Source organism: Anser cygnoides, chromosome Z, assembly GCF_040182565.1.
Source record: "Anser cygnoides isolate HZ-2024a breed goose chromosome Z, Taihu_goose_T2T_genome, whole genome shotgun sequence".
Lineage (NCBI taxonomy): Eukaryota > Metazoa > Chordata > Aves > Anseriformes > Anatidae > Anser > Anser cygnoides.
The window spans coordinates 30,244,285-30,268,728 of NC_089912.1; the positions used below are offsets into that span (position 1 = coordinate 30,244,285).

The 24,444-nt window shown below is 39.6% G+C and overlaps 1 protein-coding gene across 4 annotated transcripts in view; it reads left to right on the plus strand.

Annotated features, from left to right (window-relative positions):
* RNF38 (ring finger protein 38) overlaps positions 1-24,444 on the plus strand; it is a 125,675-nt gene that overhangs the window by 84,818 nt on the left and 16,413 nt on the right. For all 4 annotated transcript variants that reach the window (XM_066987642.1, XM_013197529.3, XM_066987643.1 and 1 more), the window contains 4 exons: positions 12,799-12,992; positions 17,482-17,695; positions 19,544-19,711; positions 23,281-23,451. In XM_066987642.1, the coding sequence (XP_066843743.1) occupies positions 12,886-12,992; positions 17,482-17,695; positions 19,544-19,711; positions 23,281-23,451 (660 nt within the window). In that variant the 5' untranslated portion in view covers positions 12,799-12,885. The remainder of the gene's footprint in view (positions 1-12,798; positions 12,993-17,481; positions 17,696-19,543; positions 19,712-23,280; positions 23,452-24,444) is intronic.

Genomic DNA, 24,444 nt, shown 5'->3' on the forward strand with positions numbered 1-24,444 from the left:
GCTTAATTCTGGGCTTCTTTCCAGCTACCTGACTCACTTGAGCCAGCTCAGGTTTGGGAATGCCTGTATTTCTTCACCAAGTTTTCGTTAGACCATATTCATGTTATTGAAGGGTTCCTTCATCGGGAAGTCTTGAATATGCTCAGCCAGCCATTTTTCCAAGTTGTCTGTTGGTCGCTTATTAAAGTCCGAATAGGACTTAGGTTCTTATGATGCAGTGTTTAAAACAGTTGTTTTGAATGTTTGGAATCTGGGGTTTGAATTTGGTACTTGGAGGATGCAAAGTGTGGACGCTACTGTTAAATTCTTATTTTTCACCTGAATGTTTTCATTGTCAGTGGTTATAAAATTTTCTAGGTCCTGTCTGAGGAGTTATGGTGTATGTTCCAGGTATTTTATTACTCATGTGAACAGGTGAAATGGTGGTATAAAATTGGTGGGTTGGAGCAGAAGATTTGAATTCAGAAGTTAACACTGCAAAACAGAGGAAGTTAACACTGCAAAAAGTGTTTTGTGATATAGCTGAACTAGCACATTAGTTAAAAGCAGTTTAAAAAAAATATCTTAAAAAACACAACTAAGCCAGCAAAATTCATTGGGCAAACGCAATTACTCTGGAAAGAGATTGTCATTGCTGATGTTGATTCCGTCAGCTAAAGTTTCGTAAAGAGCTTTTGCCAATAAAAGCTGTGTGTCAACCCAATATGATTCTGCTGGCAAATTGCAGACAACTCCTTTGTGATGCAGCCCCATGTCCAACTGGATAATCGTTGTTTATTTTGTCTTGGAAAAAGCATAGCAATTGGCCTTAGAAATAATCTGTTCGTAATCCATAACCCTTTTGCCAGTTCTGGTACATTACTCTTAAATTTAAGTTTATTGTATGTATTTGTTTCTTTTTAGTAGTTGCTTTCTAGATTTGTTTAGATCTAGAAATTGGAGGGAATATTTAAAGGGAATGTCAAGCTTTTTGTATAAAGCCTATGAGCTTTTCATTTGTCACCTTGAAAGTTAATATGATCACTTTTTTTCTCCTGTTTATTTTTTCTTGCCCTTTGAATTTTGGTTTAGCATTCCTGTGTAGGACAAGGCACAGGGGGATGTTCATTTGTCCAGTTTTCATGGGTAGTCTATCTCATTCTTCCTAAACTGTAGTTTCTGACATCCGTATTTCTCTCTGTACAATTAGTAGAAGTTGAATGTGATTTCTTTAGCTGTGTGGGGAAGGAGAGAGTGTCTGCCCCTACATATAAGTATGTCTGGTCAAGGACCATTTCAGTGCCGGGGGGGAAACCATAAAAAGGAACTCTCTTGGGAGACAAACTTGACCAAAAAATGATAAGGGAGGTGGTTACAAGAACCAAATCTGGTCAGTCAGTAATTGATAAGAGTATATGGAATGTGGGAGTGCTTTCTGCAGTGAGAGATCTGATCAAGGACCTCGCCAAATGGGATGATAAGCAAGAGGGGGAAGCAATAAACAGAACTGAATGCAAAGACTCAGACCTGCCAGACAAACTTAACAGAGGCGAAGACTAGGAGCAAACCCAGTCAGCTGCACTAACTGATGTGTTATCAACAAACTGCAGGCAAACAAGGACTTTGCAACCAGTAAGGATGCAAACCTGAGGTCCAGGCTGCTGGAGGGGGCTGGTGGAGCGATGCCAGCTGACAAGGTGGTGTGCAGGGGAAGGGGAGCACGGACGAGCAATGGGGACAGGCAGAAGAGGGCATGGAGGGGCTGCTGGCGTGTGACCGTGCCTGGTCACCGCGGCCTGTCCCCCTTCTCCTCACATCCTTGCTTAATGACCCCTCCGTGGGCTCCCACTCGAGTCCCGTGCGCGTGGCAGGGACCAAACGCCAGCTGCCGCCCAGGCCGTGGTGAGCAGCACAAGGCCGGCAGCTGGAGCCGGGCCTGGGCCTGCGGTGCCAGCAACTGGAGCCAGCGGGGTCTCAGTGCCAGCCCCAGGGGCGGGGACCCTGCACCCTCCAGCCCCGGGGTGGGAGCGCTGCCTGTCCCCAGAGCTCCGCCGGGCTCCGTTCCAACGGCTGGGGCAGGGCCGGCGGCCACAGCAGCGGGTGAGAGGCCGGGGTGTGGGCAGGGGTCCCTGCTGGGGGAGGCCGGGGTGCGTGTGCTTGGGGACGTCGCCTGTGGGCCTGCACCAGGGCCTGCTGGCTCTGCCAGCCCCAGGGCAGGAGGCGTTGAGTCTGTGCCCCTCAGTGGTGGGGTCTTGTATATGGGCAGCCTCTCATCGGTGGCAGTTTGTGTAGCTGGCTGCCTCTGTCCTGTAGGTGTATGCCTCTAAGACGTGTGCTCAGTTTGAATCTGCCAACAGGACAGCAGTGGCCACGTCCCTCAGCCCCATAGCTCCCTAGACACACGGGACTGGGCTCCACTGGCCACACAGGAGGAATTTCCAGTCCTGGAGCTGCTCGTGGCAGTGGCCACTCCCAACATAACATCCCTTAACAGCTTCTTTTCCTTGGTCTGTGAGAGGGGACATTTGTTTCGTTGGCTGATGCTCATACTCAGTATGAGTATGTATACTGATTCTCAGTATGCAGGAAATCAAGAGTTTGTCAGCACGTTAAAAAAAAATCATGAGATGTGTTAGCACAGTGATGGCTTGTCAAGCTGCTGGAACAGCAGGGAGCACAAATGACTAGACATGTTGCTCATATTTAAGTACGAGTATCTTTCACCAATGTTTTTTCTTGGACTAAAGATCAAGATCACATCAGACTAGACAAAAGATGTATAAAGATCAGATCAGACTTTTTGCACAGTTAACATGCATGTGGACCGAACATGGGAGGAAAATAGTGTTTTTGCAGTGGACAGAGGAAACCAAATGCTATTTGAAAGTGTGTCTGAGGGGACCAATAACTCAGATGTTAATAAGGTCAATGATGGTTTAGTTCTGTAAATGGCATACAAGCTAGCATTTCTGTGAAGGCATTTTACCCAAAATTTGCTTGCAGATCTAGTTAGCTGGGTTTTATGGTCGGCAGCCGGCTGCTATGGACTGGGGAAAATAAGCCTGTATCTCTGAAGAAAATTACTTTGTCTTTGGTGTTTGGCAGCAGGTAGAGAAAGGTGGTGTAATTAAAGCTTCAGCCTTTGTGGCCTATGTTGTGCTTGACAGGGCATGTCCTGTTTATTCTGTCCTATGAGATTAAACCTAACTTCTCCACGCATTGCATGTGGACAAGATGTGATTGTAGGTATGTAAAAACAGCCTTTTAATAACTACACCAGTCTCACACACAAGCTGACAGATAAAAATCTATTGCCTTGTTCCTCGTAATATGTATTAGTTAAATTTTATCATTAATGTTAAAGTTGAGAATGTTTTGGTACAGTGTGACTAAATTCTGCTTGTAGGAAAACTTTTTAGGTTTCTAAAGAAAAGCTCTGCTTTCTTGGAAAGTTACCATCCTTGTTTAACACTGCATAAGGTGTAATACTAGTATGTTAGCACTGATCTTTCAAAGATCTTTTTTCATGAGGTGGTGCATCTCTGCTTCAGAAAATTTTCATGTATCTGTTTTAATGCATCTTCCAAATAAATAGTTTTATTTATGAAGCCTGCTCCCTTAAAAAAAATCCAACTTTGTTATTCACAACTTTTTTATGTAGAATCACCTGTGGGCATCATTGTACATCATTATTCATGTTACAGCTGATACAGATAACGGATAAAAACAATCCATTACATCACTCTCTGGTACTTCTTTGTGTACCTGCGTAGCCCATAACGTGCTTCAAAGTCGAAGGTAATGAAAGCTAACTGAAGTTTGAGATAATCAGCTACTATAGTGTTTGGGGCTGTCAAAATATTGAAGTAGGTAATAGTTATTGCACTTTATTGCATTGGTTACAGCATATACTAAGGTTACAGTCCACAAAAATGTTGTCTGAATTGCTTCTGACGATACTTTAGAGCAAGATTTTGAGAAGGATAGTGTTAAGTGTTTTGCTGAAACTCAAATATGGAGTATTTGTTGTATTCACTGTATCTGTTGATTATATAATTGCATTTTAAGAGGTTAAAAATAAAATCAGTATACTGCTACTTTTTTTTGATAGTTTGCCATAACTGAATTAAAATTATATTTGGCTTTCTGAGTAAAACTGGTTCTTTAGGTGGCATGCAGTTCAGACTTGCCAAATCATTATTTTTATGTTATCATAATGATAGCTTTTACAGGATCTTTCCTAAATATAAAGACAGTTGTTTTTTGTTTTTATCAGAGGCAATATTTTTACATTTACTCTTCTGATGAGCAGCAGTCGGATTGATGAAAGAAAAGGTTGCACTCATTAGCTTAATTTCTGCTCTGGTTGCCTCTTCTGAAAGGGCTTTAGTGAAGGGGGGATGTGGGAGAGAGGTGTGGGAGGCACATACCAATGTAGTACCCAGCTTTTATGTAGAGTAGGGCGATACAGCCAACAAGTTACCTTCCCAAATGTGAAAAGGAATATTAGGGAATAGAGTAAGTCTGGTTTTTTTCCTTATGCTTTTTTTGTGTGTTTACATCTATAAGGTTTTTAAGTAAATCCATTTTGATCAGTTGCTGTTCTGTTATCAGAAGACTTAATCTGCTTAGGCAGTAGGTCGCTCTACATCTGCAGTACTGTTTTGCCAGTTTTGAGCAAATAGGTGACTTTGGTGTAAATAGAAGACACTTGAGAGCAGTTGTTCTGGACTGGGCTGAGGGAGATGCTGTCATATGAGCTTATTCTGAATACCAGAACAATATCTGTGAATCCAGTATCTTACCTGGCTACAGGCAGAGGATGTTGGAGTTTTTTTCGCATCAAAACAGAAATCTGTAACAAGCCTCTCTAGTGCCAGTGTTCATGGAACTATTTGCGTAATGAAAAATTTCTTCTAGATTTCTTCCTGTTGTCTCTATAAATACATGAGAAACTGCCAAAATGCTACAATAACTACTGTTCAGGCAAATTGGATTCAAAAGAATCCAAACAGTGAGGATGGTGTGGTTTGCTGGCATGTCAAAATGTTTTCTTCTTCTTAAATTAAAAAAAAAAAAGTTTTATTTTTTAATACTTAAAAACAACAGGAAACACTGGAATACAAATACTGTGTAGATGATATCCAGGAAACAGGACAAGTCTGGAGAACAGACCAGCATAAGATTATCAATTTAAGAATTGATAATGAAAGTGACAGTCAGACGAGCTCTTTAGAGAAGGAAAGATAATGACATGTGTTCATTGCTCCAAGTCTGTTGGGGAGGAAAATGAGAAACCTTGACACTGAGTTTAGACAGGAAGTCCTGCTAGCATGGCTTCAGACAGGGATTTGCGGAATGGAAAGGCAAGGCTAACTTTTGCAGTGAAGAGAGTTTCAGGGAGACACAGAGTGGCTTCATTTGGGTTCCTCCTTTAAAAACAAGGAAACTGCACATTTTGATCAGGATTCCAAACTGTAATATCGACTTAATTTCAGTCTCTGATGTACAAAACATTTAATTGACTGCCATCTTCTGCTTGAGATAAAAACATCATTAATTTGTTGCTTGTGTAAATCATGTTTGTATTGTCACTCAAGAGACGAGTGAGAATGACATTTTTTGTGGAGAGGACCTCTTCTACCTTCCAGTAAGAACATTCTGGCCTTAAAATTCAGCAGTTGCCAAATGGTTGATTGTGTATCACCTTCCCTGTGTGTGCACAATATGCTTTTTTGCCTTGGTTACTACTTTACTTTAAATCGTTTTGATTGTGGCACCAAGATGTCTGTTTTTAATGTGGAAAAAAAGTGGAATTCCTGAGTTTCAGCTTTTTGGATGTATTCAATTTTAAGTATATGAAAGTATGTAAACAAAGTGGTGTTAAAAGGGTGTCTGTAGGCAAACACAATTTGCTAGATGTTGTCCAGATGAAAACTGGAGATTCAGAGATAAGATCTACAATATTTGCCAAGTGAGATTTATTTATTTATTTATTTATTTATTTAAGTTCAAGAGAACTACTCCTTAGGCAGTGCAATTGTGGGGACATCTTAGAAGCATAAAGAGAAAATGATGAATGCTTATTCTTTGCTTGAACCATTAGTCTCATCTACCAGAGGCTTTTTAAATATTTAGAGAATGGGAAGTTTGATACATGTTTTGTGTTTGAAATTAAACGTTTAGTACAGATTTCTAGACAGGCTTGCAAATTGAAGATGTGAATATTAGAGGTTGCTATAAAATACTGTGCTTAGAAATGCAAATAAAATAAACGATCAAACCTGTTCTCCCATCTAAGGACCTACATTACCACCTCTTTTTTATTCACACCAAAGTAAATTGTTTAATTAGGATGCTTTGCTTCTTTGGGGAAGGAATTGCACTTCACTGGCCATAGGGTTCATCTCACACTAGTCCAGAAGTTCATATTGCTTGACTTATAATACACTCAGGGGTCCCGCATTGAAAAGTGGTATTTCTGGTGTTCCTGGTAACCACAAACAATTATTATTTTATAAGAGACTCCAGTATTTCAGTGACTGTTAGTATCAGCCACTATGAGACAGACATTCACCATCTTTTATATCCTATTGGTATTTTTACACAGGGCTAGGTCATGTTGTTAGCTTTGTACTCAAAAACAACAACAAAGCACAGACATTTAGGATATGCACATTAGTATGTTCAAAGGATCTGGTTACCTTTAAGCCTTCTTTCTTTTATAATACAGGTTTGCAGGCCTTCATCCTCTCATTTCTAAAAGCGTAAAGGTACTTGTAGCATTTTGTAATTAAACACCTGCTAGGCCATGTTCTGTTCAACTATATCCTTAGTATAGCTGTGTTTTAATGCCCTTGGAAGTGTCAGCTATTCAAACTTAGTCTTGCTGTAGCTCTTGTTTTGAGAGGCTCTTATTGCAGTTGTAAAATGCCCTTCATATTAATTATTCTTTGAAAACCCGCCTGTTGCGTAATTATTTCCTAATCAAGAATATGAATTTATTATAATATATTTTGGTTGATTTTTGTGATTCATAATAAAGTAATGTGAATAGACACTTTCCAGTTTTATAGTAATGCATTTGCAAGAGTAATTCTGTGTGTATTGATTTTCTGTTTTGCTTTTTTATGTAAGAAAATGAACAAAACAAGTCCTTGGAAAATATAAAAGTATGCATTAAAGTGAGGTTTCCCTAAATCTGTGGAAAAAAAAAAAAACTGTCTTGCTAATAATTTACAGGGCCGTTGACAGTGTGTAGCTAGTTATGTCCTGTTGGTTGCTTCTTAGCTTCTGCTGGTTTGTTCTACTCATGAACAAACTTATGAACAATAGACAATGAGTACTTATGAACGATGGACAACCGTGAACACAGACAATCCACCTAAGGATTTAAGGTTTTGCCATACTTTCCCTAGAGCTTCTGCAATGTTGTCAATTTGTTTTGGTATTTTTCTAAACTAATCTTCAGACATTTGGCTTTAGGAAAATGCACCGTAGTTTCACCGCATCCTCCCCTTGAAAGCTGAGGGCTTAGTTTTCTTTCTCATGTGCACTCACCTATTATTTGAAGCATGTTTTTAATCTTTCCCAAAATCGTTTATACTTGGTTTCATGGAGATTTCCCATCTCTATAGCATAGGGCAGTAGAGTGGCAGAGAGATGTTCAGGTGAATGGTAAGCTGAGCAGAGTTACTCAGTGGTGTTGAATCTTGGCTGAAAGATGAATGGAAATCCTAGGCAAATACAGACAATCCTCTTAGTCTGTGAGCTAAGTTTTATGTGGAGAACTTGATCAGGAGGATTAATTTACAATAATTCTGTGGAAATATACTATTTTCTTTCTACTAGCAGCAGAAATTAAGTGCATTTGGAAATGACTTTGGTGTTCTTTGCTGCCTGATCTGTGCTTGCACTTCTCCGGTATGCAGACTTGAAGTAAGACTGGGGCTCTGTCTGTAGTACCCATCCTGGGCTAGTTGGTAGTTGCACATGTTGGTCAGTGGTCTGCTAGCATGTAACACTATAGTTTTGTCTGCCTTTTCTGCAATGGGAATAGCTACTTTGCTTTTCCCCTTTACCAGTTACCTTTTTTTTTTTTCCCCTTAAAAGGCGTCAGTGTAATTTTTTTGGACATTGACAGATTTCCATTAAAGCTAGTTGATGTGTTCAGACATTTTTGTGAGGGGTAGACTGGTAAACAGATGGTATATTTTGTATTTCTTCATTGTTGAGGGTAATGACAGATTAGGTGAAACACTTTCCAACCTATATTTGGGGGGGGGTGGAAAGCAAGTAACCCAGGAGATGCTGTGTAGCAGAGGTAGATGATGACAAGGAATCTCAGGTACACTGTACAGTGCACTTCCAAGAGTGGCAGGTTAGTTGAATACAGCACTAAACTGGCTTGTGAGCTCTACCTGGTAATGCCACACGTAACTTAACCTTCAGCCTGTGCTGTTTTTGGGGGGTGAGGTGCAGGATGGCATTAATGCTTATAAAATCAGCTGGGCCTGGTTGGCTCCATGCAGTCACGTAAGCGTCTGTAACCAACTTCCTTTGTCGTGGCTCTAGGACGCAGCGCCGTGGGGCACAGCTCTTCCAGAGTTTTCTAGACCTGATCTATATGGTACTTTAAGTGAGCTCAGTCCTGGACAGTGACTAAGCCACTGTGTTTGGAGACAGCTAGTCTGTTCATCCCAAGGATTTGACGTTACTGCAGGTACCTTCAGAGTACTAGAAACATTGCGATGTAAACTAGATCACTGCTGTTGAAGCGTGTAGATTCTTTGCAGAGAGGATACGCAAAATGTTTAGTTAACTAGCCCATTAGATGCCCATAGTTAAATTTGAAGTTGGTTATACGCTATCAGATTTATCTTATTCTCAGTTCATTTCAAGGGAAAAATCATTGCCTTTTCAGTACTCACACTTGAAAAAGGAAAAATGCAGCTAAAGGTTTCTAACCAGTCTGGTAGGGTTGTAGAGGGCATGCTGATCAGATTGTAATTCTTGTGTATGGCTAAGGAAAAGGCTGTGCTTGAAAGGACTCTTCAAGTATCTCCGTGCTGTAAAGTTACTAAGGTGAAGGTTACTTTTAAAATACAGGTATTCATGAGCTGCAGGAGCGTGATATTCAGGTATTGACAGCAGTTGTTTTGACATTTCTCTTATGTAGTGGTTGGTCTACTTGGTTCATGTGTGTAATCTTCAGAATTTGACTGGAAAAGAAACACCCCAGAGGATGCTGTCTTCATGAAAGTATCTCCTCTGTCCCCAGGTGAAAATGGAACAGCAGTTGGATAAACCGTATAAAAATTACTGTAAGCAACATACACTGAAGCAAAGCAACAGCTTTTTTTTCACTAGTGTGTTCCCATTAAAAGATGTTTCACAAACTGGCATACTCTTCAATCACCTTTGTCACTGTTACATTGTGAGAGCTTGCACAGATGAGAATGGGGCAACACTGGTGGGAATATCTGAATTGCTGGCTTCTAGGGATGAGATTGCACATCTAGTGTCCTGACATAAATTGCGTCTCTTGTTAGGTACAGTCTGATACTTTTGTCCTAAAATTTTCTGATTCTGCTACCTTTAAATACAAAGTAGTTTGTGCTCATTAGGCTTTTTGTTTAAGTAACATCTAAAATAGGGTTGAGTTTTTACCTTGCATGTTAAAAGCTCTATGTATGGTGTTTTCGGTAGCTGCCAGATGCCCTATTCTTGTTGCTTGTTGGGCTGGAGGAAAAACGCATTGTGTAATGGCTGTTAAGAGCAGCAGTAGTCCCAGAGCATGTTTTGAATATTAGCAAGGTGCATCTGAAGTGGTTTCGGGATTTGGGGAGTTGCCATCATTGCTAAGAGCATCGTATTCCACAAATAAACTATTGAACTTAATGAGTGATAACTATGTAGATTTGAAAATTATACTGAAAATAGCTAGTTATTCCACCAGCTTGTTGAAACCGACATGAAAATAAACCTTAATTTATACAGGACATGTTCCTGTTATTAGCTCTGTGTTCTTTTTCTTTTTCATGTGCTGTTACAACCTTGCTGTAATCATAACATGAGATTTGGTTTCTTAATTAGAACTAAGATAAAACACCAGGTCTTCTTCAGGTTTAGGTTGTTTGTATTTTATTTTTTAAAGCCATCTGTTTGCAAATCTGGCATAGCTTCAGGTTATTTCTTTCTCAGTATAGGGAAAAAAAAACAAAACATAATTACTTTTTAAAACTATAGTTATATGTAATTCCAAAAATGATTTTATCTTTATTTTCTTTCTAATGGGAAGCAAGTTGAAGTGAAAGTACCGTTGCTTAATGTAGAGAGCAATTAAGCGCTTGCTGTGGAGTTTGAAATAGCAGTGTGAGGTAGTAATTTGGAGTGATGATGAAGGCTAGCTAGTTGGCAGTTGGCATCTCCACTGTTTTTGAAGAGGTGCAATCCAGATACAAAATGAAAAATAATCAAAAAACTATTTTTCTTTTTCCCAAACTACTTTCTACAGGGCAGCGTGTGTTAGTGTTAGTGCTTGGGAAAATGTGCCAGATGTAAATTATGTCGGTAGCAATGGGAGGTTGCCAACCAAAGGCACATGTGGGTTATAGCAGGGCAACAGTGGTTATTTGGTTACTTCACCATGTTTTATTCTCTGCCAGCTTAACTAAACCTTGTGTCTCCTTCTTCCATTTGACTTTTCTTTCTGTGCTCCCACGACCCCAGTGTGCCGGCTTTACCTGCATTTTTGTTTCCTGTGTTTCAGTTTGAATAGAGTCAGGCCACAAATCACAAATCTCTGGCCCCAAGTCGTCCTTCTCTTTGGCTCCTTCTGTTGTAAGAGTAGGATAGATTAAACAAGCAGCTCTGTGAGTGGCAGAACAACTGTAGCTTTGTTTATGATTTGTCCTTTGATAAGACTCTCTGAAATCTGGTAAGATACATATTTTCACAGAAGCTTTGACTGCTCTGAGGGCAATTGTAAAGTGTCTCTTCCAGTTGTTTGGTTATAACACATCGAAATCCTGAGTGCCTGCAGCCTTCTGGAAGAGTCACCCTTTAACTGGGCATCTGCTTTTGTGAACCTTCAGGAATATGCCTGTATTTTGACCTGTTTTTCTCTTGCTGCTTTACACTGAATATTGATACTGAATTTGATATTCAAGTGCAGTGAGTTAAGGAGTTGAAAAGCAGGTTGCATGCATTATCAGCTTGTTTCCCTATGGAAACCACACTAAAAGCAGATGTGGAATTAAAAATGGGCACCCTCCCATGTACTTTTTTTTCCTCATAATTTTCTCTTCCATCATCATGGCATGACTGCTTGAGTTAAAATAACAGTAGGAAAAACCTCAATTTCCATTGAAGTATTTGGAAGCATGAGGCTGAAGAGAAGTGAAATTTAGCCAAAATGGCCAGAAGTCAAAAGAGGGAAAATACGTTTTTTCTCTTAAACACATCAACAAAACTTAGGAGTTACATAAAGGTATGCTCACACCGGAAAGAACCAGAGGACAAACTAAATATCATTACTAACTTAACAAGAAGCAACTGGTAGTGTTCAGAAAATGATAAGGCCCTGTAAAGTTAAGAAGAGGTCCGTAATCTACAAATAAATCTGAAATGAGACCTCTGACAATCTCTGGATTGCCAGATACTCTCTGACTCGGTTATCTGCAGTAGTCTGCAAATTTGAAGCCGTTCCAGCTGATCGAAATAACGCTGCGAGGGACTGAAATGGGTGAGGTGAGCTGAGTCAGTAAGCTGGAGAGCAGCAAACCAGCAGGGTCTGGCTTGCAGGGGGAGTGTCAGTGAAGTGTACGTGATGTTTGGACTCAAAGGTGGATGCAGCGTGGCTGTTCTTGTGTAGCTGTTAGCGTTCATGGGTTCGGTGATCTCCGGAGCAGAACATCTTCAGTTGTTAGGCTGGTTAACAGCATGGCAGGTTACACTTCTGACAGAAGAGAAGGGTGGAGGGAAGGGACGTGTATTGCCTTCCCTGCTGGATTTTTGGTCGCCTGTGAGATCTTCTGACAGGAATGGCAGCTGTCTCTATTTAACGAATCAGCAGCACGGGCACATGATGAAAAAGAGAGGTAGTTACTTGTGTTCAGAACCCACTGGGAGCACGTTGCTTGGAGGCGAACGGCGTTCGTATCGCTGACACCAAAACTCTAGGTGTTACGTAGTCCCAGCAGAGCTCTAGTGGAGTAAACACACATAAACAGAGAAGTGATTTCTTTTCAGATCATGTATGAGTACTTCTCTATGACCATTATTTTACTAATAAGTAGAAAAATGAGCACGTGTGTGCTGATCTGGCAGAATTAAAATTGGCTGCAGAGCAACACTAATATCTGATCAGTCACGTTAGTACAGTCCTCATAGAAGAGGGATGCATCCCAGAGCACAAGTGGTAGCATGAGGGCTGTGCTTATACATCTTTTCAAGCTTCTGTAACCTATAAATGCAAGGGCAGGAGGGATGCAAAATAGGATAAACCTTATTTTCCTCATCTTATTCTCTTTCCTGGTACAATTTTGTTTGTACATGGATGTTAGGATTTTGGTATGTTCATGCTTCTAAAATATAACTTAGTTATTCGTCAGGGGTTAGAGCGCCATCACAGATCTGTATTACAAAGGTAGTAAGTAGGTAACTACTTGCAGTTGATTAATTTCATGGTGTTTTAGTGCAGTCTGCAGTAAATCCCTCCTTCTAATGCTAGCTGCAAAGCGATATTGAAGTGTGGATTGTAACTCACTCATCTGGAGGTGGGTTTTTTGTTTTGTTTTGTTTCTTGCACTGGCATAGAGCGAAGACAGTCCTAGTCCCAAGCGACAACGCCTTTCCCATTCAGTCTTTGACTATACAGCAGCATCACCAGCCTCATCACCGCCAATGCGACCATGGGAGATGACATCAAATAGGCAGCCTCCTTTGGCTCGGCCCAACCAACACCACTTCTCAGGGGAACGATGCAACACACCTGCACGAAACAGAAGGAGGTAAGCAGTATGTACAGATGGGGAAACAGTTTTTTATTCTTCCTGATTTCATCTCAAGAGGGGAGTATCTCAGAACAGATTCCTCTATTCAGATGAATCAGTATTTCAGACCAGATCACATGGTAAATATGTTAACATTTCCTTTGAGCTGTAAATTATTATATTTGTAACTGAGGAGTTAAAGTAATATAAATTGATTCATCATCCTATAATTTATTGAAGACAACTCAAGGAGTGTTTATTAACATCTTTAATTATTAACCTGCTTCTGTTCTACTATGCATTGGAGCAGTAATCATTCAGAACAATGTGAGGAAAAATTCTATTTCTCATCAGGGTACTTTCAAAGATGATAATCATTATTTATGTAGTACCATGATTTTCCTTGCAGTCACACTTATTTTTGTGCATTAAAAGTCTAAATTGAGGGTTACTGGCTGGAGAGAGCGAGGAAGTTAGCATAGTGTCATATGGTTAATGGGGGTGGTTCACTTCTGATTAAAAATTACATTTCATATTGTTTTTAGCTTGTTGCTTGTTAGACTCTCAAAAAAGAGATTTTGGAATATATTGCAATAGTCATGGCGGAATACAGTTTTAGATGGCAAGGTTGAACTGGTTCCTTCACTTTACTTTAGCTATCCAAAAGACAAGCTTTCGCTGCCTTGAAATTTGGCTCAGAAATGCTGGGTCACCTAATGCAAATTATAAATCACTGTCCTTCCTTTGTTTCTGAGAAATACTGTAGCTTATTTTCTACTAAAATTGAAGAACCCACTTTTTCATGAATGTAAAATATCAGACTTAATATGTATACACATAGTATATATGTATATAACTGTTTTTATTCTGATTCCATCTATCAAGTTTGTCAACCATGATCAGGCAAGGGTTGTTTGAAGCAAGTTAGTTACCCTGTTCTGGGGTAACACCTGCTTTTGTTCTAATGAGAGGCATTTGAATGTTTCAGCGCTCTGCTCCCCTGCCTTTGAGCAGGGCATATTTTATTTTGTGCGCACTGTTGAATTGCAGCTGACTGTAGCTTATTTTCATAATGGTACTGCACCCAACCTCCCCTCCTAGAACAGGATTGTTAGGGAGAATGGCACACACAAGCCTCTGTTTTGTAGGAGTCTTTCTGAGTCTTAGAATGCCCTGGAGCCATACCGGAGGTAGTAAACACTCTCATGGGTCAAAGTTTGATTCCTTATGATCATTGTGAGTGCATCTGTTGTTAAAGCTTTAGTTGTGATTATGCATTTGCTTTTAAAGCAAATTGCCTGGTCTTCCTGCTTTCTTTCCTGTGTTCCCACTCTGAGTGGTCTCAGAGTTAATAAACTAGACTCTTTGCAGATGAAGATGAGCTGAAAGGTTGCATCACTGCAGTTGCAAATGGTCATTCAGTTCAAGGGAACAGACTAGCGCAAACTAAACCTCTGAAGTGTGTGTTGGTGGACATCACTCTGACCCGATGTAACCACTACTAACTCTTCTGCCCTATTGATTCACTCCTGTCAGTCAGCACAGGCTGAATCTCTGCTGGTTTTTATTATCATCCGGATTTTTTTCCTTAACCTGGGTTGCTGTTTAGACCCTGTCTCTTTGTATCCGCGATTTTGTACCATGTCTAGCACAACAGAACCCTAATTTAATTTTGGGTTTTATTTTTTTGTTTTTGTTTTTGTTTAGATTCATAGTAAGCAATAAATATCATATTTAGAAAAGTGGCCTCCTGCTATGAATTTGCAGAAGGAAGATGCTGTTTTTGTCCAGATAAGTATAGTGCAGATAAACTGTGAATGTAGAAGTGTAGTGCGTGCCTATATGAAACAGAAGGCCATTTCAATTTGTCTTTGCCAGTCACTGCAAAATGGGGAGATCTGTACCATTGCTGTGCCTCTCCTTTCATCTAGTTTTCCTTTCCTGCTCATCTCGAAGGTAGTACTGAACTGAGTAAAGGCATTTGAGAATGTGCTAGTGCAAAGAAATCTCCCTTGTTAGAGAATACTAACATCAAGACTTAGCAGTTACGGACACCTTTTGATGGTTCTTCCTACCTGGGAGTCTAACTCCTGCATTTTTTTCACTGCTTCCATTCTGCCTTTTTGTTTCGGTTGGGCATTTATCACGTTTATACTTCGCATGTAGAAACAGAGGTTTTTATGTGGTTACTTTCAAAGGGCTTTAAAGCACAAGTTCATTACCAATGTTCAGTAATAGTTTAGATCCCTGTGTTGATTATTCATCTGAAGTGCTTGCCAGTAACTTTGGAAGCATGTAGAGCTGTGTATCTGGATGCACTGAATTTTGCTGAATGAAACCTGTAGTTTCTTTATTATTCTGCATAGGAAAAATACTGTTTTTATTTTTTTCCAGATAATGTTTATCCATTTGTTTAAAAAAAATAAAAAATTACTCCAGAAGTCATGCAAGCTTTTCCTGGCTGTGCTTTCTCATAATTCTGAGTCCATAAAAAAGTAAACGTACACCATTTAACATTTAACAAAGAGCAATTATGAGAAGCTACCTTGTCTAAGTCCTGGTGTCAGAGAATTTCTGTAATTGTTCTTCCAAAGCACTGGGGTTGCCATTGATAGCTTTTCTCTGTTACTACAGAATTTTCAAAACACATACGTTGCACACACGTATTATGTTAAAATATTTATTTAGAGCATTTATGTTTTGTAGCAGGAAATAACTGTAAAGCAACTTCAGTTCACAAAAAAAAATATCTTTTGCAGTAAGTGTTAATCAGTTATGTGGTTAGAAATAATATATACCAGTTTTATCTAATGAGAAAATTATATGTGTATTTTAATAGCAATACAGAGATGGAAAGCGGAAAAAACTTTTCAGAAAAGAAACTGTGATTAAGACATACAAATACATTGAACTGTAAATTGACGTCCTCAGTGCTGAGAATAAAACATGCTTTATGTGTTCTGACATGTTAATTTGTGAAGAGAATGAGGGCTATGCTTTTTTTTTTCCGCTGTATTATAATTCAGCATCAGGCCTTCTGTCTGACCTGAAGTGAATGACCATTTATTTCAGTTTTAAGACAGTAATGGCATAACGTCTGTATGAAGTAGGGCAGAAAAATAGCAGCTTAAGACATGGTATCGTTTACTTACAGTATCATCTGAATAACCGGTATTATGCTCCCCTTTTCCTGGAGTACATCAGTTTCACTCAGCAAAAAAGTTGGACTTGGCTTGAGCAGGCTTTGTTTTGCCGATTTGCCAATTTGTTTTAGTTTTATTTGGTAATAGGAAAGGAATAGTGAGTGAAGCATATTACATTCTCTTTGACACTCTTGGAGAGGATGTGCTCTAGCGGTTGCAGCCCCTTCTGTTTCTTTGCTGCATTTTGGCTCCTTCAGCTTGTTCTGGGAAACCATTTTGTGCCATGTAGCTTTACTTTGCTGTTGCCACTGGGGCATGCAATTTGTGTGTCATGGAGATTGGAAGGTACATATTGGAAGTATTGGGGGATGGTGGGATGGTCTTGTACTTCCAGGGATGTACTAGTACTGGAGGTATTCAAAAGACGTGTTGATGCGGTGCTTAGGGACATGGTTTAGCAGTAGTCTTGGCTGTGCTAGGTTAGCAGTTGGGCTTGATGATCTTAGAGGTCTTTTCCAACCTACATAATTCTATGATTCAGTTCTTTCCCCTTCCAAACAAATGAGAAGTCTCTCAGTCAAAACCTCTAATCGTGAATTTGTTACTTGTGTGTGCCTGATTTTCTGAGTGTTGAGCCTGAGCTGCTGGTTTCTGATTTACAGAAGTTTTGGCTCAAGATAGTAGCAGTTCTGCTCATAACATACGTGTAATTATATAAGATTATATTATCAAATCCCACACATGTAAATGAGTTACTCAAATGAAGTAGATGCTGTGGTCTATTTACACTGCCGTTCTCTACACTGCAAAAGAACGATTACTGCAATCACAATTTCCTGGTGTATGCCAAAGAGACGCCTCTGAGTCATTCAGTTATTTGGTGAACGTATGAGAGCTGAAAAAATCATGTTTCTCCAGAGGAGTCTACTGCTTTGTCTGTCTCGCTAAGTGAGCAACCATTCTGTGGTGTGGCTGGAGCAAGGAACCTAGGGAAATCTGTAATCATACAGTTAGGGATTTTTGCCTAGAATAAATGCACAGAAATCTCCTGAAGTTTGCTGTCATTTGAGCACTTGTCCTGGCAATCCAACTGTCATCTTTCTAGCAGGTTAATATTTATATTGGAGTTCTCCAGGTTTCCTTTACAGCATTAAGCTATGCTCTATTAAGCACGTCTACACTGAGATAAGTGTCAGCTCTAAAGTTCTTGGCAAGTTTGTTGGTAAGAAATTGCGTTCCGATTGTGTTCCAGTAAAATTTTCAAGTTTTTTTTTTTTCTTGATACTTGATTTTCACGTGGTTTTAGTTAATAGGAAGGGATTATGGCATTTATATGATCTCTAATCTTTTTAATGTGTTTCCAGTCCTCCTGTTCGACGTCAGAGAACAAGGAGAGATCGCCTGTCTCGACATAATTCCATTAGCCAAGATGAAAACTATCACCATCTCTCCTATGGACAACAGCAAGCAATAGAAGAGCCCCGAGCCTTTCACCCTCCGAATGTATCTCCTCGTATGTTGCACCCAGCTGCTCACCCACCACAGCAAAATGCAGTGATGGTTGACATTCATGATCAGGTAAGAGTTTCAGGGTACAAACAAGCAAATGTCACAGATATCTTTTTTTCCCAAATCTTAAGATCCCTCTCCACCCCAAATTAGCTGGCTATGAAAGTCACGTTATCACTAAATTCTGTTTGCCCTCTTACAAGTTGTTTTTGTTGTGTACTATTATTGGTGTTTAAAGTGCTGCGGTGGCAGTGGGGAAATAAAAAGTCCAGAGTGTTAGTAAAGAAGATTGAAAGTTAACAATTTTACAATGCACATATTGACGTAGTGCTATAGGCCTCCGGCCCGCCTTTGAAATGCAGTTCTCTTGCTTCTGAAGTTAATTTAACGTGATTAAGATGTAAGATGATAATCAAGAATGTGTTCTATTTCACATGAAGTACCTCTCCTTAGCACAGGAGTCTGTAAGTTTTTTATATAAATTATTCAGAAGTAGAATTCACGATGCGAATAATTGGTTGTGAACATAACAGTAGAAAACATGACAGTATTGTCACATAACCAAATTAGTTGTCCAAACCTAATCAACTCCTTAAATTACATGAAAAACTGAGATCTGTGGTTGGTCCAGAAAGCAAATAATTCCTGAGACAGGAATTGGTACAGAGTTCATAATTGAAGACCTATAAAAGAAGCTGACTTACTGATGTAACGTTTCTTGTTCAAATCAGCAAGCTGCAGAACAAGTGCATTAGTTGCTACACAGTCATGAACTAGTTATCTGGACGTCCGCTTCTCAAACTGCACACGCATGCAACTCTTAACTGCCCTGCTTGAAAGCGTTACCTGCATTCAGCGCAGCTGCATGCAACTGCTGCGTTGTACTACATCTGCAGAGCAGTGCTCAGTGAGGAAGTATTTGCATTTGGGACCAAGTGCAAGGGTGGAAGCTAACCACCATTCTAGCCATCTCACAACCTAGCGTTTTGATGAACAACTGGACTGCTGCAGCATCTTAAAAATTCAAAACATGCTCTTGCTTTGTGTTGCAAGATTACATCATGACAAGCCTGGATAAGCAGTTGTTCCATCCCACTGCCTGTACCTTCCAAGCACCATCTGTGATCAGATGTCAGTGTTTCCAGACTAACTGAGGTCTTCCATGGTGATGTTTTATACTTCAGAGACAGAACCATTTTAAGAGGTCGTTTTTTATTCTTATTCTGAGCATTTCTGAATCGCACCCAGCATTACACTGTATGCCTAATTTTTGTACCTGAGCCAGAACCAGGTCAAATTCAGTGTCTCTCCTGAGAGTGGTTTCTGTCATCAATGATGCACTTGTTGAGGCTTTAAGTTCCATTCATTGATCCATGTTCTTGTTTTGGCCTCTGTGTCTAACTGTACACTACCAGTTCAGTAAATTAGCTGTCTTTTAATTTAATCATTCTCACCTTCCTGATGAGCTGTTCTTGCCTGTTAAGTTCCCATGAGTGAGTTCTGTTTTAGCAGAACGAGAAGGAGCTTCTCTGAAATAACTACTTTCTGTGAATCCATGCTCCATGACACTAAGGCTTTTCGGTTTTTTCAAGAGCATCAGAGATTTCTTATTTGGTGTTAAACAAACAAACCAGAACAAAATAAGAGCCTTGGAAGTTTTAACATTTTAAACTGAGAGATCCCTCTTCACCCTGCCCAGAAACTGCTGATCAGTGAGTAGTATTCCAGTGAGAAGAGTATTTGAAAGAACAGGAATTACAGGCTTGTGCCTCCTTTTGTAGACCTTCATTGTGAGTATAATTTTTCCTGATAAGTAGGTAAAAGCTTGTTAACTTACTCAGCATGCTGTACAATACTGTTAAGAGTTTACAGTAATTAAGTTATTTCAACTTTTTTTTTATTTTATTTTTGCTGCAGATCCATCAGGGCACAGTTCCTGTCTCATATACAGTGACAACGGTGGCTCCACACGGGATACCACTTTGCACAGGCCAGCACATCCCAGCCTGCAGCGCACAGCAGGTCCCAGGGTGCTCAGTGGTTTTCAGTGGACAGCACCTTCCAGTTTGCAGTGTACCTCCCCCTGTAAGTGGGCTTCTTTAGTTTACACCAGCTTCAGTCTTAAACAGAAGAATTGCACCTTGGAGCCTCCACATCTGTGTAATCTTTAATTACACTGGAAATCTTTACACTGTAATCTTTAATTACACTGGAAAATGACATTATTTTTTTCCAAGTGCTAAATTGTAGTGGCATAGCAATGCAGGCCTTAAACTGGTAAGCATATGTATGTTGCTTACCTACCAGCTTAGTAGTGCATGACTGTTTTTAGTGTAAAGTCCTGATGGCTTTTAGTTCTAGTGACGTGCTGTTTCATGAGCTGATTTCATACCAACAGCTGTTTTGTGTACTTTCACATTTTAAGAGGAACACTTCTAAGACTTTTATTAGTTAACTAACCAGGAAAAAAGTCTTATTTTATAGAGACCTCTTTCGTGGATTGGTTATACACAAAGAAGGTCTGATATTCCAAACTTACTTTTCTTCTGAGAAGTAGTAAGATCCTGAATGATCAGTAAAAGCTGAGAAGGGCTCTTCTATCTAGAATGCTCTCACAAAAATCAAAATATTCTTTAATAATGATGTCTCTCAGCCTTTCTGGGAGTGAAATAAAGTGCCTTGATTGACTTACCAACTTGGAACTTGAAAGCGTATGAACTATTTTCTCAGCAATATTCAGATATCAACTGATAGATACTACTTTCTAGTTCATAGCATTCCCATGCTATGCCATTCTGTAGAAATTTCACCTTTAAGGGCTAACAGATGCCAGGGCTGAACAAATGAAACAGGTACACCCAAGAAGTTTTAGCTGTACAAATGAAGGTTGTAGAACCTTGCTGGAAGAGTCACAACTATTTTTTTAACCCTTTTCTGGTATAAATCTGCAATATCATACATAAAAACTATATATTCAGTGTCCAGTAACTACTTATAAAGTTGATATATACGTTGCCAACATCTGCCAACTGTGCATTTCCTAGCAGTGTGTAACTTAGCTTTTCCTTTGTTGCATGTTCTGTGACCAGAGAACATGAACTAGTCTGTGGCACTGAAACAAAACCTGTGATGTGACCACCTATTTCTTTGTTTAAGCTGCTTGTTGAAGAGTGAGGGTGATGTGCACTCAGGTTGTCCAGGTGCCATTTATCCCCATGAGAGACAGTAAGCACTTAATCAGGTGTGTTGACAGGATGGATGAACATAAGGAATTAATCAAGGTTGAAATTATGTAATGTCAGCAGGCAGACTTTACACTTTCTTCTGTTAAGTCACAGAATCGAGTAATAATATAAGTTACAACAGGGCTCTGGAGATGATCTGCTGGTCGCCAGTTTCCGAGGATGGAGATTGCACAATTGTTCTGAGCATCTGCCCCAGCGTTAGTATGTCCTTACAGTAAATAGCTGCCTCTGTGTATCTGATTGGAATTTCCTTGGCTGCAACGTGGTTCTGTTGTTTTTTGTCCATTTACTGTGCCCCTTGAGGAAGTCAGGTACCCATTCTTATGAAGTAGATGAAGGCAGTATTAAGGTCATTACGTAGTTTTCTCTTCTTAAGGCAGAACAAATCCAGTTCTGCAGCCTCTTCTTTTATGCAGTGTGATCAAGGCTCCTTGTCGTCATGTTGTTTTTCAGTGGACCCATTTCAGGATGTCAGTGTCTGGTTTTGGTACTGAGAAGGCCAAAACCAGACACAGAACCATCCACTAGAACTAATGTTTTTTTTTTTCTTGTACATCCACTCTGCAGCCCCTCTCAAAATGTCCTGCTCCGTGAGGTTATTCTGTCCCAGCACCAGACTTCATATCTTGCCTTCATTGAACTTCACATGGTTCCTGTCATCCAGTTTCCCCAGACTATAAAAGTACATTTGGGGGGGCATTACTGCTCTCTAGCATATCACCTTGCTCCCTCTGACTTCACCTGTGGACTTTGCGGTATCATTTTGTTGCTTTCACAAAATTAGCGCAATTCAGTATATATGTAACTATAAAATAAACAACTGTCATCTAAAATATTTTCATCAGTTCTAAAACTTACAGAAGCTTAAGTTCAAACAGCAGAAGTTTTCCAAAAGTCTGAATGAATAAACAAATAATTTGTGTGATCTTTCAAGTGGAAAGACATGAAATCTCATTTGCTCTTACTTAAAAATTTCAGTGAGCATAGCACAGATCCTTCCCAACATGTGTTGCAGATACTGCAGTAACATATCCTGCAGCTAATCGTTACTGTACAGAGTCTTGGGGTGAAACCTATTTTGCAGTATTCTCCAAAGTACTTCCTGTTTTAAAGAGTTGTCATGTTGTACCTGCAAATTTATCTTTAGCTATTTTGGAGAACAGTTTTCAATGCAGTAAACTGTAACAACAATTGTGTTTTAGCAGTAGAAACATTTCTCAATGGTATTTACTGTTTATAAAACAAAGTAGTAACTGAAAGAATAGTCAGCATTTAAGAAAAACAAAATAATCTGATACTGTTTGTGTGCATCTAAACGTGTGTTTGGTGATGACAGTACATAGTAAATAAAGTGGTCATTCCACCTTTACTACTATAATCGTATCTTAAACTAGATCTCTCTACCATTTTGCCATTATAGTCAGCGTGTTCAGTATATGTTGTGTGACACAAGACTCTAATGAAAAAGTGAGAGATCAGAACTGTGTCCTCTACATGACTTTGTATAATTCTATAGGCTTTGCAAGTAGGGTGGTAGAGTTTTAAATTTAAAATTGTCTTAATAACCATCTTTGTTTATACAAAACAAAGGTACCTGTTGTTTTACAGCTAGCAAATGTATTATTAATTGCTCTTTTAATGGCTAAAAATGCAACAGAAATACCTAACATTCTGATAACAGTTCAAAGATCAGGAAAAAAGAGAATGAAGATTTTCTTGATCCTCTCCATGTTTAGAAATGGAAATAAAACTGAACTCTTCCGTGAAGCGCATTCATGCCGCCCTGCAGCGCCTTCATCATTTCTGTGTTCAAACTTCAGTGCCCAAAGTTGCTTTCATATGAGTAATTGCAAAGACGAGAGAACAAGGGCTACTTCCTACAGTCGGTGTATCTCACCTGCTTCAGAGCATAAAGCCCCCGTCAAAGTGCAGAACCGAGCAGAGCTTATTCATTATTCTTAATATATAAGGCCACGTGTTTTAAGACACAGTTTGATGTCTGGGAGTGCCTCAGCTACATCTACAGCTTAAAATGTTTGGAACGCTTTTGCTTTCGGATGCCATTTTGAAGGTAAAACATGAGAAAAAGTTAGCAGGGTAAATATATCCACTTTTTACTTAGGAGTTTGTCTAATACTGAGTATTGAAAATCCCACTGACCTCACAAGAAGTAAGAGCTAAATTGCACCTAGCAGATGTCACACTATGGTATTTCTAGAGCCTGCAGAGTGCTAGTTACTGATCATTGTGTATTTGAATGAGTTACTATTTATGTGTGTTTTGGAGGTCCTTCCAAGGAGGCAAGAGAACTACTTTCTTTTTATGACATCTTTCCATGATAAGCATGGATTGTTCTATAGGGAGTGTTTGTGCTAGAGACAAAAATGTGTTGTTTTCATTTTATTTCAGATGCTTCAGGCATGTTCGGTCCAGCACCTACCAGTACCGTACGCAGCATTTCCACCCCTCATTTCTAGTGACCCATTCCTTTTGCATCCTCCTCATCTCTCTCCACACCACCCTCCTCACTTGCCTCCTCCAGGACAGTTTGTTCCTTTCCAAGCACAGCAGTCACGGTCGGTAAGTAATGCTTCTTACCCTCTCTCCTTAGGATTGGTATGGCTGAATGGGCAAATAGTGCTGATACCTTATTCAGGAAACAGGTGGATTTTGTTTAAAGTAACAGGTTTTTGCCCTGATACTTCCTTAGCAAGTCTATAACTACTTAGTGTGAAGATGAAAAAATAATTTAAAAATTCACCCTGTTTATCTTCAGATTTCATCAGCTGTTGTCTGTGCTGTTTCTCCATGGGCCTTTACTGTTCATCAAAAAGATGTGTATCTTCTTTACCAACAGTTCCTTCAGGTGTTTCTTTTCCAGGAAGCCAGAGAGAATCCACAGGAAGCTGTGTAGAGCAGTAGTGGTCTACATTACTTAGAAGTAGAGAAAGGTTTAGCAGAGAGATAAGAAAGGATGGAATGTTACTCTTATTAAATGCTTCCCCTGTATTACTTATCAGTTAATTTTTAAATGACCAGTGGTTTTGCTAGAACATGATGACCTTAGGGCTTCCAGTTATATTCGGGAGCCTACAGTCTCTTTCTTTCTCTTTTTCTTTTTTTTTTTCACTTACAGAAGTTGTTGGCACTTTTTGCTTATGCAGGCTTGGCTTAGTGATAGAGACTATGCAAATATAGGAAAATGTGACCCTGTTCTGGATTTGGGGAGAGAAGCTAGATTTTTACTGCTGGCGTACAGCTTGTACTGTGGGACTATCAGTATACTCCCATCCATTTGTTTGCCCCTCTGACCAGAAGATGCCAATATTCCACTAATGCAGAAAGAGTTTCATTAATTACAAATGTTGCTGAGACCTATCCATGCCGTATCTCAGGTGTGGCTAACCGTTGTAACAGCTTTGTTACGATGATGGGAGAACAGCCGGAAAAATGCATTTTTCAGTGGCAATCTTTAGAAGACTCCTTTAGAAAATGTATGAACTTTGGTTTTAGCTTGGATTTCTTACTTAGGTCATTGACCAGGTCTGCCTGCCAATCTTCAGGTCTGGCAAA